At 45.4% G+C, this 14,799-nt stretch overlaps 1 protein-coding gene across 3 annotated transcripts in view; it reads right to left on the reverse strand.

Moving 5' to 3' along the window:
• Window positions 1-560: 560 nt before the first annotated feature.
• RAB5B (RAB5B, member RAS oncogene family) overlaps window positions 561-14,799 on the reverse strand; it is a 67,504-nt gene continuing 53,265 nt past the window's right edge. For all 3 annotated transcript variants that reach the window (XM_069230594.1, XM_069230595.1, XM_069230596.1), the window contains 4 exons: window positions 12,961-13,112; window positions 11,945-12,067; window positions 11,416-11,509; window positions 561-6,578 (listed from right to left, as the gene is read on the reverse strand). In XM_069230594.1, coding sequence (XP_069086695.1) covers window positions 6,463-6,578; window positions 11,416-11,509; window positions 11,945-12,067; window positions 12,961-13,112 — 485 coding nt within the window. In that variant the 3' untranslated portion in view covers window positions 561-6,462. The remainder of the gene's footprint in view (window positions 6,579-11,415; window positions 11,510-11,944; window positions 12,068-12,960; window positions 13,113-14,799) is intronic.

Below are 14,799 nucleotides of genomic sequence, written 5' to 3' on the forward strand. Positions count from 1 at the left end.
CTGGTTAAAGCATGCGCTGTCTAGCAGAGACCTAAAAAGGGGACTACAGAAAAAATAATTACAGACCCAACCACTAGATGGAGAAATAAGGTACAGCATGTGAATACCAAAAAGATTCAAGCTGTAAAATTGCAGTTATAAAGTCAGGGACCTTAAAGCAGTTACACCCGTATCAACCCAGTCTCATTACAAAACAAGCTCATCCACCAGCCCAGAAGCAGCTTGGGTCAGAGTTCAACACCAGGAGAAAACTCTACAGCCTGAAATCCTACAGTGACAACAACATGTAGGGCACGGTGACCTGCTGGCATAGAGCCACAAGTTGTTTAGTCACTAATGAAGTCAGAAGCACTCGTGTGCACCATGTTTGGTGAAGCATACTAGACAGCAGGTCAGCATCCAGGCACTCTAACACAAGCCCTCTCCCTCCACACTTCACTGCTGAACAGCAAGACAGAACTTCAAATTTGAAGAGACACACTAGCGAACACAGCAGCTATTCCAAAAGGCACACCAAACACATGCAAACTCCACCAAGGAACCAAAATGAAACACTGTAGTCAAAGGCAAGTTCATTTAATATCTTTTCTCCTTTAAGTTGGTTTTACTTACATTAAATACATTGGAATATCTGCAGCGCAGCAGATCTCCATAATCTCATGATTGTTATCAATGCAGAGGTGGTGTTCTCTCAAAGCAAATACAAATGCAATGGTTCCATCTTAAAAAAAAAGAAAAAAGTATGGAAGTATGGTAGCCAAAATTGGTCCAGGTCTTCACACGGACTGGCAACATAATGTTGCCAACTGGGAGAGGACTGTACACACACAGACAACAATCTGCTCAAGACCAGTTCTAGAGCTTCAGGACCTGCTAAGGACAGTTCAACCACCCCCACAGGTTAGAATCCACTAATAAGGCCGCCAAGTCTTCTGTGCGTCAGATGCATGATTACTTGTTTAAAGAGATAGGGATTATCGTACATAAAGGTTATTTGCATTATAACTTGACATATTTTCCCTTTGCTCCAGTCTGAAGTCATCCTCGACTCCAAGGCATCTGAGCCATTTGACGTGGCTGCTTACTTATGGTCACTTTGCGGGATTGTTAAGTAAGGTGGGCGCAGTAAGAACGCAACTCTCCTAGACACTGTACCTATCCAAGAACAAGGAATTTGCAATGGACTGTGGTTGCAGTGTCCTGGAGAAGTGCTCTTTGGGTGGAGGCAACAGTGACCCGCTGAAACAAGAAAATTCTTTAAAAGATGTTAATAACCAAAGTTTGCTTTAAGGAACCCAAAGCGAAGACAAATTTTTGAAAATGGGCACTCACAAATCGCTCCCCGTCTTTGAACAAAGGCAGCTTGCCTTCTGCTGCCCTTAGTCAGTCTAAGTCACAAACAGGAATTGTTCGGGTGCACATACTCCTGGCGCAACAAATGAGACAAAAGAATGGACACTGAACACTGGATTCTTTCCCAACCGGCACAGTACTTTCACATTCTAGCACTCTCATGCCAAAAAGTCTCTCTGTGGAAATCTCTCTGAAATAGGACCCTTGCTTTGTTGCTGCACTGTGACGCTATGGTGACATTTCCTCAATGATAAATATCTTTTGCTTAGCCAACCTCGTAGGAGCTGTCATAGGCGCAAATCAAAGTAAGGACTCCTTAGTTTCTCTACTACCCTCTAAGTAAGGTTTTTAAGAGCCCTCAATAAAATAATGAAAGACTAATGAGGTAATATTATCTTCGGAGTACAAGCTGGCCCGGCAGATGACTATACTATACTTGGGAAGCAACCAACATAACACTGCACACTGGGTCTGAACTTTAGCTGCTCAGTAACCCTCAACAAATATCTGCTACAACACACAACATCTGGGCTCAACTTATGCTATTCTGTGCTCAGTGTGCGTCTAATATGCCTCACCATTTCCTAGTGGCACCCTCACACCTTGTGCAGATTGGTCTTCCACTCCTCCCCCCTGGCATCCACACCTCGGTGCACCCAAGCTTAGCTCAGCCAGCTTTGGTCATGAAGTACCTTAGGAACTTGCTTTGTTAAAAAACGAAGACTCCCAAGTCTAAACTTTGCTCCGCTCTGGGACCGATGATGCCTACAGGCGCAAGGTTGCCAAGGCGTTCGGTCACCAGGGGACACAAATTGATGAAGGGATATAGAGCAGCATACACTGGTTTCTGAGGGGTCACAACACGACAGGAATGACCTAAGAAGTGAAGACACCGGCCTGCACAGTCCAATATTGACACCAGAAGCCAAAGCTTGCATAGGATCACAATTTGAGGGGCTCACGGCTGGCGCAGAGTCAAACATCAAGGCATGTTCAGTGCCAGAAGGCTTTGTAGGTAGCACCAATAGCTGGAGTAATCCTAAACATGAACCGTTAATACACCGAACTCTCTGTACAAATGTGCACTATCTTATAAATGAACCAGCTTTTCTCCTGTGTGCCGAAGGAGTGAGAGGTTGCACTGTCGGTTATGTGCACACTGTACAAGGGGACAACCTTGTCCCAGTCCCATTCCACCCTTGTATGTAAGCCTGAGCAGCCTCACAAACCTCAGAGAATATTTCACAGCTATCTTTTAGAATCTGTGTTAGAAAAAAAAAAGAAGAGAATAAAAATAAACACGTATGGCAGAGTCGAGCGGAAGCACGATGATAGCAGTAACTAAACAATGGATTAACTTAAAAGTGCACAAGAATAAGAATGGCAGCTGAAGTATTCATTAACAGCCAATATGCTGGCCACTATACAAACTACAGTGTGCTGCTGAACTTCAAGGTGTGTATCTCTTGTTACTTCAGCAAAGGCTCCTGATATGAGCCTCAGACAGTTAACACCCATAAAAATGTGCTGTCAACCCAGGGTGGGCCGCCTTCACCATAGACTCAACAAAGAGGTGGCGGACGGACACAGTAAAGGGGTACAGTGCAGAACAAAGGCACCCTTGCCTGCTTGTCTGCCACGAGAACGCTAGTTCTTAAACAGTGGAAAAGGCTATGCAGAAATGGAGCATGTTATGAACAGTTAGGATAAAGCAGATCGGGATGCCCACAGCTGAGGGGGTGGATCTAACGTCTGAGCCCCCCAGCCACCCTGCTCCAACACACAGTGCACCATAACCAGGAAGGGCTGGCTCAAGAACATTACATTCGTTGAAGTCCAGGTGCGACTGATACCCATACTCTCTCGCCATGTCAGAAATCTAGGACTGAGTAGAGCTTTTCTCATCCTCCCTCACCATCCTTCACTGCTTTACCTAAAACTACAATTATGCCCTCCAGCCAAACATCATATTATTCAAGGCCAAAGCTTGACAGAACACATCCTGGTCAGACACTACTTAAGAATTCCATTTAAAGAGGGCAGGAATCAGTTCTCCCGTCTGCAGCCGAAAAAGAGTGGAAGTCTGCAAACGACAAGCAGCAATTTACATCCGGGTGAAGCACAGTGTATATATGCGCTCTGAGACACACACATACACACACAGTTCTATACCCCACCCCAAAGGGCAGAGCTGGCTTGCACGTAACCGCACGCTGCAATGTATTCCCGTGGGAGGTGTGGTGTAGACACCTGCAGAACAGAGCAAGGCAGCACTGAAATGTGCACTGAAGAGAGGAGCAGTGTACTCATTCTCTCACACAAGAGTCAGTCTGCACAGTACCACATATTACAGTTCACGCCAGACGGAGGGACATCACATGCACAGACTCTCACCCTCTTCCTACATCTTCTATCCCAGAAAAATAGAGGCGGTCTGCACACCTCAGATTCCCATTTACCCTGAAAGGGTAGAAGCAGGCATCTACATACACACTCCTAACACCCGTACAAAGCACGTATGCACAGAGCGGCAGACCGTTTACAAAGCAGGGATAAAAGGAGTAGGCACTGGTACACATACCACCCCACACAACACAGTTTGTTAGTATGTTACATCTTACTGCCATTTATAAAGGACAGGGTAGCACTCAAGAAGATATTACTAACACGAGACACTCTGTGGTACAATGCCTCATAATATCATGTACACAGTAAGGATGGAGGTAGTGGGTGCACACATTACTGCCTCAGCCTGCCATTTAAACAGGGAGGGTACACTGTGTATGCCTATCTCCCACACACAGTCAGTGGCTGTCCACTACAACACAGAAAGGAGGGACCAGTGTACAACATCAAAACCAAGTACGCCACCAGGTAACCCACAATTTCAGACTGCAATTTATATAGGAAGAGGGCTGTTTGCGTACACACACAGAAACTACCCACCCCTTACATCCCACAAAATGCAGACAGATTGTACACTCTCAGTCTGCAATTTGTATACAAGGGGGGGAACAGTGCACAAGCGCTCAAGACCATGCACGTACACACGCCCACATTGGCTTTCATTTTCACAGGAGGGTGGCTAGACGTATGCATGGGCTTGCATGTAGGTACACACACACACACACACACATTTTTTTAAGACTCCACCCCTGGGTCTCAAACCTCACCAGAACTGAGGCCCACTGAAATGAACCTGCAAGCATAATTTTCAAACTACATTAATTTACCATCACAAATTCAATTCTATGCTTACAGAACTGCCAGGGAAAATATACATAATAAAGAAAAGATAAACAAGGTCAGAAGATGTGCAAAAATATTCACCTCCAAGTTCACAAGTGACAGTAACTTAACCGTCTTACTTCAAGCTCAACCGTGCACGTGTAATTTAATTTTCAACAATTAGCTCTCATAAAACATTCTGAACTAAAGAGGCCACCAGCCAATAACTTCAAAGGAAATCTTGATCTGACCAAGGCTCGGAGTCTTAAATCCCATACACAACGTTAAGTTTTCTGCAGGACACACTATGTAAATAATGCTGTGGGAGTACTTTACACAAAGTGAAAGGTGGATATCTAATTCCTTAAAAAACACACCAGTCACCTATTGATAAAATACCACAGAAACAGACAAACATTTGTTCACAGAAAATCAGTTTACAGTTCGACACACCTGCAAACAAGAGCAGTAACGCGTCCTCTACCGCCAATGCCTCTTTTCAGGTCTTACAGACCTAATAAAAAGTTAGTGCTGTTACACACCTAGGGTACAAAGTGAAGCTTGCAGTCGGCCGGAAATGACGCGGTCACAACTCAGGGGAGCGTTAACTCCTTTCACAGGAAGCACAACTATACACGATGGCGGAAGACTAATGTGACCTAATAAAAGTGGTAAACAAAGGAATGGGTTGCATGAAAACACTGCCAGAAGTCAGCACGAGCAAAAACCAAGAAAAAGAAAGTTGCTATCCCGGCAGTCTTAAAGTGGGTTTAATTTAGTTCCCAGAACAGAATGAACATGCAAATCCCTGCTGCTCAAAACTAACCATGGGAGATTAAAGTGTAAGCTTTCCAGAGAGCACTGGCGCCTGGTACCCCACAGGACACAGCCTAGTTGAGTGACCCCAGATGACAAGGCCGTTTTTCATGGACACAGAGCAGCAATGATTCCAGATCCAGACAGAGGGGGCATTACGAAATGCCCCAAGAAAAAGAAGTTTGTTCTGGAAAAACTAAAGATTCTCAGGTGCCTACAGCACAAGAAGTTCCGGAGAGGTGGGAAAGTGTTATTCCGTGCCCACTGGACAGCAACCTTCCAGAAGAACACATTCTTTCAGGCCCTCTGGAAACAAGGCCGCGGAAGCCTGCTGAGCCACCGGTTAAAGCAAAGTAGAGACACTTGGCGTTCATGAAGAGTCCCACTGTCCAGCGCCTCAAGCCCGCCCCCCCGCATCCCCGTCTCACTGCATTCCTTCCGGTCCTCCGGCTGAAGAGCGGGGGCAAGACAGACACCGAGGCATTCCAACAAAGGCAAACAAGAAATGTTAACTGCGCAATCCACAGGAGCAGAGAGAACACCATTTTTTCAGGTTGTAAAAGGAAGAAAATGTATAGAAGTAGGAGGGACACGTCTCCCTCCTAAGTTAGTTTCCTAGAAAAGCACATGAGGGCAGTTGTTGCCTGGACCTGAACACCTACATACTTGATCTCGTGGTTAGCAAAAGCGGGGCGAGTTAGGTTGGTTGGGAGTGCGGCAGGGTTGGAAATATATGTCTGCATATTAGGACAGGTAACAGAGGAAAGTGTATAGTTAGAATGTCTGTGTCTATAGTACAAAGTGTCAAGTTTTTGGAAGAGTTTAAGTCTTTTCCAATCTCGCCGTATAGGTTGCAGGGAAGGGGTGTGTTTTTTGTTTCGGAGAAGCGTTAAAAAGTGCTAGTTACTGAGCTCTCGGCCAGGAGGGTGGAGGGAGTCGTTTTGGGGTTCCGGTCCTTTGCCCCCGTGTGCTGCTGTTACTGGAGGTGAGGTGAAGGTGGAAGGTCTTTTGCACTGAAGGGAATGGAGATGTTTGTCTTATCTCGCCCTCTCGCGGGATCCTTCCTCAGTTGCTGCAGCACTGGCTCTTGCTCTGCTGGGCCTGCTCGTGAAGGTCCACGCCCCGGTTCCTGCCGGCCGGCCCACTCGCACTCTGCGGTTCGCTTTTTGGCAGCTTCTTTGCTGTGGGAGGCAATCATGAACACACATCAGTGGGTAGAATTACAGCCATAAGATAGCGCAGTTTCATATGCATCAGAAGGGGGAGCTCAGTTTCAGCACTTCCTATGCACGCCCTTTCTTTTCACCCTAACCCAGGCCTAAAAATAAAAACACACTAAATAAGAATGTTCAACAAAAAACACTGAAAAGTTTTCCAAGCGATCTAAATACCCATAATGTACCTATCTGAGATTTGCCAAACACAATTCTTGGGCATGGTGACAGTGAACTGGGGAGTTCACCCATCATGTAAAATCGACTGCAGGCACTGCAGCTGGTTCTCGATGCACAGCGAATAAAGTGCCTATTAACAGGCCAGCCACACTTCAGAAGAATTCTGTGGTGTAGTCAGCGGTGTCCCCCAGTGCAGCAAAAGTGAAAAATAAAATGGTAAAAAAATGAATTGCCATTTTATTTTTCACTGCTCCCGCCTGAGCAGTGTTTTGGGGTGAGACACTGCGCATGTCACTTTGGCCGGCTGGCTTGTGACGGACAGCCTGAAATATGCAGTGTAAACCTCTCCACCTAGCTTTCTTGGACAGCTGGGTAGAGAGCAGGCACAGGCAGGCTCCAGCAGGCACAGCCTCGATGTTGAGCCAGCCCACTCCAGCCAATCCTGGCACTGCTCTCATGCTGGTTATCTGCAGCATGAGAGCAGTGTCAGGATTTTAGAGGGGAGCTGGCTAAGTCTCCATGAGGTAGGTGTAGTAGCGCTGACTGCAGCCAAAACGAGTATGAGGAGCATGGGTAAGTATATTTTTCTTTTTTTAAATCTTTTTGGCCCACCCACAGGTACTGTGAGAAACTCGCATTGCCTTCAGCTTTAATTCCAGAACTCTGTCCCGGCCTGTTATAAAACCCGTTAACAAGCCATGAATGAAAGCTTTGGAATGTGAGCCCAAAGGCATTGTGATTTATTACAGGGGTCCGGGAGGCCTACTCAGGGGTCTGCAACTGTTTTACAAAATTGAATGACTGACTGGCAGCTGGGGAGTCGTGCTCACTCCACCAATTTACACTGCGCATGTCACTTTGGCCGGCTGGCTTGTGACGGACAGCCTGAAATATGCAGTGTAAACCTCTCCACCTAGCTTTCTTGGACAGCTGGGTAGAGAGCAGGCACAGGCAGGCTCCAGCAGGCACAGCCTTGATGTTGAGCCAGCCCACTCCAGCCAATCCTGGCACTGCTCTCATGCTGGTTATCAGCAGCATGAGAGCAGTGTTGGGATTTTAGAGGGGAGCTGGCTAAGTCTCCATGAGGTAGGTGTAGTAGCGCTGACTGCAGCCAAAACGAGTATGAGGAGCATGGGTGAGTATATTTTTCTTTTTTAAAATCTTTTTGGCCCACCCACAGGTACTGTGAGAAACTCGCATTGCCTTCAGCTTTAATTCCAGAACTCTCAGTCCCGGCCTGTTATAAAACCCGTTAACAAGCCATGATTGAAAGTTTTGGAATGTGAGCCCAAAGGCATTGTGATTTATTACAGGGGTCCGGGAGGCCTACTCAGGGGTCTGCAACTGTTTTACAAAATTGAATGTTAAAATTCATAAATTAAAATCAATAATGTACATACAAATAAAGAAGCAAAATTGAGGAGCTGAACCCCCCCCCTTTATGTTTGTGAATTAAACACACTTTTTAAATAGTATAACATTGGTTTGTTGTATTCTTGTTTTAGTATTTTTGTGTATTTTGAGGTTCAAATCATAGAAATGTCTTTGATCAGGCGTCCCTGGCTTCCAATAATGATTCTGTGGGGGTCTTCGGACTCTAGAAAAGATTCAGTGGGGGTCCACAGAAGGCAAAAGGTTAAGAACGGCAGAAAATCACTAGTTCTGTACCATTCACAATTCAGCCCTGCAAAGGCGAAAACTGACCAATTAATCAGGTGGAGATGCACGTTAAAAGGAAGGAAGAGAGCAGTTGAACACCAAGCTCTACATGTCCATCCTAGCAGTGCTCTGCAAATCCCTGCTTTAACAAATGTAGCCTAACAAAGCAGAATCATCCTCTCCAGTCACAGAGGCTGAATGTTCCTTAACTCATGAGAAAGAGCTCTCACGCAATTATGATATTGCCAACTGGTCGCATGCTGCCGAACCCAAAACCAGCCATATTCTGGGACATTAATAGCGAACGATCCACGTCATCACGAGTCCTAACACTACCTATCCTCACACCAAGATTAGTTTAGTTTTAGATGTTTTTCCAGAGCCAACCAGTAGATGGCAGAATAACACCAGGAATGTGAATCAATAAGCGTTCATGCTGCAAAAAGACAAACCTGGTGAATGCTTTTTCTACAGATCTCAAATGTAATTATTTCCTTAAAAAAAGCTTTCAACTTGCACCTAAATCCGCCTGAGCGAAACAAAGATCTCGGCCCTCACAGTGGCCTCAATCAGGATTCAGACGTCGAATGCAGTGGAGAATCATTTTGGTATATTTTTATTTCATTGCTGTGACTATTTTCTAAATGTGTGCTTTCAACATGCTGATCTCCTTTTAGGAACCTTGCGTAGTGAAATAATAAATGTCATCTTTGGACTAAGAAGTGCATTCCAGAGATTTTTGTCAGTGCATGAGTAGTTCAGCTCGGTCATTAGTAAAAAGCAAAACACAAGCTAAGCTCAGTCATGTGTAAGCCTGCATCAAGGAACTGCACAAAAACTGTAAAACTTAAGTGTAGAACCTCCATTTTCTTAAATTCTTTCATACTTCTGAGGTTTCTGAAATGGGTCTGCTCAGGCCACATACAGGTAAAGTGTGGCATTGCTGAATGTGTACAAGTGTCAGAAAATTGCACCAAGAACAATTCAGCATATTTCACTGAGGCAGATTTGGATCTGGCTCAATAAGAGCTACCAGATCCAGCGTCCAGAAAGATCCCCCTTATTTCCAGTGCAGATAGCAGATTTTGTCATTCTAAAACCGTGACGTCCCACAGGCATTAAGGTTGGACTACAAGCTGGCAGCGACCTCAAGACACAAAAAACAGTGACATCATTCCCACCGGAGAAAAGGGACCCTAATAAGAATGAGGCGTATTTGTGATACCAATGCACAGAAAATGTGGCCTAAATTTACTAACGAGTGCTGCTTAAAAATACTGCGTTGTGTGGCAAGCAATTTATGGCCCTCTCAGATGATGGAATCTGGCCTAGCACCAGAGGCGTAGCTGGCAAGTTTTCAGATTGCTTACGAGTGGCATTTCCATGGTTTCATTGTACTTATGAGTGACATTCAACTGCCAAATGTGTGACATTTAGGAGTGACACTTTTTCACAAGTAAAACCAAGAAATCAAGTCTATGGCCATCTATAAATATAGGAAATTACACCCTTTTAGGCAATAAGAAGCTTTAAAAGAAGATCTTAAGACTGCTGCAACATCCCTAAATCGGAAGGTCACTAACCAAACCTACTGTCCCTTTCTAACATGATCGTTACAGGGAGGGTATTCGAGTAGTGCCCTTTCGTATTTTGTGAGTGCAAAAGACCTGGCTTTTACAATTGCATGGAGCCATAAAATGCCGAACAGATAATCATCCATCACAATTAATGTATATGAAGTATTAAACTGTGAACTTTAACGTGCAAGTTTTAACATAGAAGTGGTTCTTTTTCTGTATTCTTCTGCTTTTCTAAGCAGGTTTTTATTTTTGGCATTTATGAAAAGAAAATCTTCATTTCAAAACAAAGACCAACTGTTGGGGTATATAAGGAAGTGATCAGCAAATACGTCCTAGCTCCTAGGGAAGGGCGCATGTGGAGACATGCTTAGTCTGACAAGAGCCATGAATACATACTATGGAGTAGCCGTATGTTTTCAATCTGCAAACAATACCAGGTGTGGAAAATAGGATAAAAAAACAGATTAGAACTTTGAAATAAGAATGGGTGCTGGACCCACCCATCTGTGTGCCCCGGAGTGCTGCCCACGGCAGATACCCGCAGCTGACGAGCCTGAGTCGAGTATTTTCTTCAGCTGGGGCTGGGTGTAAAGCAAGACCACTCGGCCGCAGCAGGCCATGGAAGAGAATACAGCTGCCGGATATGTGCTCAGGGCTCCTTGTGTTGAGTCAGTCTGGTACGGACTTGGGAGTTAGGTAGGTCACGTATGTGAGGACCGGTACTGATTAAGACAGGACAGAGCATTCATGGATTGTCCCAGTGGCAGGGTTGCAGAGGCCACCTGCTGCACGCTCCAACAATTCAGATCTGAGTGAGGGCGCACATAAGAGGGGTTAAGAGACCCCTGCTTTCTCATCTATATAAGAATGCTAGAAAAACAACCTTTTAACCTTAATGTAGATGCTTTATCAGCCGCACAGAGGCATTTATTTCATTTGCAGAATTCAACCAGGACAGAAGACTTGTTAATTTTAAGTCAAAGCCTTTGTGACCAGAGGCGACTCGAACACTGACATAAGACAGTGACCATACAGTGTCTGGGTGCACCAGGACAGTATCTCAGCTGTAGGACCGTTTCCAGGCTACAATGTCTCACCTTCCCTTCGCTATTTTAAGTGCCAACCACCCGCCACAAACTGCTTTGGGTTAAGCTAGATGCTGTTTCACCGACAAATCAAATGCCCTCCATACCCTGACTGCTTCAGAATAAGCAGCCTGATGCACCCAGGGCCTCCCCAAAAGTACTGTCTCAACACGTGCCTCCTGGTGGTCTTACTCTTTATTTACAGATCCTGTGCCCGCTTCCCACCAATCTCTACACAGTTTTAAGTTAAGTAGGCAGCAATTCTGCTGAACTCGTGGCTACACAACAGCACATACCCACCTATTGCCAGGAAGAGGTCGTTCACATTCATTGCGGTCTTGGCCGAAGTCTCCATAAACAGAAGGCTGTTATCGTCTGCGTACGCCTGGGCCTCCTGGAAATCAAGCAAAGCCATCAGGCCAAAGTTGAGCTGGGGATAGAGCATGAGATTGCCAAACTACTTCTAAAAGCAATTAGATATATTTGGGATTTAGAAATGGCCTAGTATTTTTTTTCCACAGACTCTACACAATCTTGACATGGGCACTTCGCTGTTCTCAACTCTTCGAAGGAGGACTGGCTGGATAACATGCCTTTGGCAGTTTATGGTGTAGAGAGCCTGCTGGCACTGCCCGGCATCAGCACCAGTGACAAGGTATTGAGCACCGACTAAAAAAATCTTATACAACAGCAGAACAATAGTGCAACTGTAGAAGAAGGCGGGCAGCATTTTGAATCTGAAAGCGGATGGTGTGGCAAGGTGGTTGTTGTGAAACTGGACATCAAGGGCCTGGAGGATGCCTGCACAGTAATTGTCGGACTCACTCACCTCATACTCCACCATGCGCTTGTTGGCAAGGTCAGCTTTGTTCCCTGCCAGAGCAATCACAATGTTAGGACTGGCTTGTCGCTGCAGTTCCTTTACCCAGGTCTTTGCTCGTGCAAACGTTTCCTGCGAAAATATGCAAAAGTCAGATAGAGTGCATACGTAAAACTAATTCATGATGCTGGCAGCACGACTGCTCTCTGAGAAAGAAGCGAATGAGAGCTGCAGGTAGAAAATGTTAGTCAACAAGACGAGCATCCAGAAAGCATTCACTGTACAGTCCAAATCGCTATCATCACATGCTTAGAGGAAAACCTCACACGAAAGCCCGCCATCAAAAATCCAGGGGACTCGAATGAAGCAGTGTTGCCAGTAACAGCACATTTTTTCCACTCCAAACACCGCTACAACAAACTTTTTATAACAGTGCTGAGCACCGGTAATCTCGTTTTAAACGCGAGATTATGCATGTGTGGCTCCATCTATCAGAGATGGTAATGGTCCAAGAGCCGCTATGCTGCCTCCAGAATCTGTCCCCGGTCCCACCAGAATTGTCCCCTCTGACGAGTAGCGGCCAGTGTGAGTCTAGGCCAGTGGTCTCCAAACCCTTTAATGCCGCGCCACCCCCAGTTGAAAAATAAAAATCATTGGGGGCCCCCCTTCAGAATTTTTCACAATTATTATATAAAGATGGCAATGTTTAAATATGTCTAGACCTATTTAACCATTGCAGCTACGTACGGTTACCTTTTCAAAAATGCAAGAACATGCTTATGCTTAAAACAAGGGCCTGTTATCTGTAGAATGCTTGTTTTGGGCAGAGTCTGGCGCCCCCTCACTGGGATCACTTGAGGACCCCCTAGGGGGGGGGGCGCCTAGACCTCTGGTCCAGGCACAGGCCAAGTATGCCACATACACACTTCCACTTAGCTCCTGCAGCAGGATACAATCTAGCCGACCACAAACGCAGGCAGTGAAGCAGCCCTGACCCCAGACCGTTGCCCCCTGGCATTAGGTACCTGGTTGGTGATGTCATAAACCACAATGGCTGCTTGGGCTCCCCGGTAGTACATGGGCGCCAAGCTGTGGTATCGCTCTTGGCCGGCCGTGTCCCAGATCTCAAACTTCACTGTCGTGTCGTCCAAACAAACGGACTGTGTGAGGAAGGCCGCTGTTGAAAATTAACGTTTAGAGTCAAAGCATGAGAAAAAAAAATTAACCACCATCCCTTAACGTAACCGCACACTGAGAAGATTTCAAATATGAGCAGATGAAGGAAAACATAACTCCCCCATAACACCCGGTTTGAGCTCGCCTGCCATCTAATGTTGGGCTTGGCACATTACATGCTGTTTTTTATTGAATGAGTTTTGCTTTCGATGTGACTCACAGTAACTCCCCTGAAAGCCATAATGCACCAGGAGGACCCAGACGCCACCTTATATTGTTTTTTGTTCCGTCATCAGGCTCGGACGCGCTATAAGCTCTGCCGTCCTTGGACACCAGAAGAACTGACACAGCAAAGCACAACTTAATCATCTCCTCCGCCCTGGAACGCTCCCTGGAGCATCACAAAATCTACAAGTAAAGAGGAAGGACTTTCTGATGAACGACACCTATCCTTCAAGCTTATTTTCCATCCTCTTATTTTAACGCTGAAGTGCACTAAACATCGTGCACTTCTACAGTCTCACTAAAGCACGTTTGCAATTATTCACTGTAAGGTATGTTCCAATGACAACCAGTTCTACACCCTTCCATTTCCCCTCTGTACAGTGAGCCCCAAATTAATAAGCATCAACAAACATATCAACAGCTCCCATTCGCAGGTATCATTTCCTGTCCAGCACATCCTGCCCAATTCGATTCCACAGAGCTCAAAAGACACTTGACGAGCGTCTGTGCAGATTAAAATCATGCATATGTGCAGGGCAGACTTAGCCCAAACCCTACATTATTGAACGATAAAGCGAGGTAAATACACTATGGACTTAGGATGGTGGGGTGACTGCTTTGGGTTGTGGCTGGTGTCTGACCAGACTTCTACTTTTAAGTGCAAGGAAGCAGCATGAGAGCGGGCCACTCCTAAAGAGAAACGTAGTTCACAGACCCCAGTGTTGCACAGCTCGTCAGTGTCAAAAGACTTGTAAGGCAGCTTGTGTCGGCAATTGAATGCTGCTCGGGCTCAATCAGGCCTAGAATTTGTAATCCAAAATTTAGCATAAGGAAATGTTAGTTGCTTGTAATTCTAGTTCTACATTGTAGGAATCGTCACTGAAATCATAATTGTAGAATATTTCTGCCAATGTCTTGGGGCCCAGGGACACTTATTTTCCAAAGTATACTAGAAAAATCATCATTGTCAGTAGATATTTCAAAGTAAGTAATTTATATGTCACCACCGCAGAGTTAAGCAGGAAGGCTTTTGCGGAGTTTTTCCTCACTGGAGTTGCCAAATTAGGGAACAGCATAAAAGCTACGTTGCAACACCTAGCTGATAAATGTTAGCTTCCCGGGTGAGAAACATGTGTAACCCTGTATTTCAGTAGAGAAAAAAAGAAGAAAAAGAATGCCTGCTAAGCTAAAGAGTACTAGGTCAAGTATAGGACACTGCTCTATTTAAGGCTAGCAGTATTCCCTTCCCAGCATGCACTGTGCTGGCAGTTTGCCTCAGGAGCTCTGTTATTTTTTAACGCATAAGATGAAAACATTGGTGTTCGGGAGGAGGCCAGGATTCAGTGCGGATCGCTATGAAACAGAACTGGAATTACAAATAACATTTCCTTCTGCATTATATGATCCTGACTCGGTCATAAATGCAGAATAGAATTGCAAGTATCTCTCTCAGAGGAAAAAAT

The sequence above is a fragment of the Pleurodeles waltl genome, chromosome 4_2 (assembly GCF_031143425.1).
Source record: "Pleurodeles waltl isolate 20211129_DDA chromosome 4_2, aPleWal1.hap1.20221129, whole genome shotgun sequence".
Classification (NCBI taxonomy): domain Eukaryota; kingdom Metazoa; phylum Chordata; class Amphibia; order Caudata; family Salamandridae; genus Pleurodeles; species Pleurodeles waltl.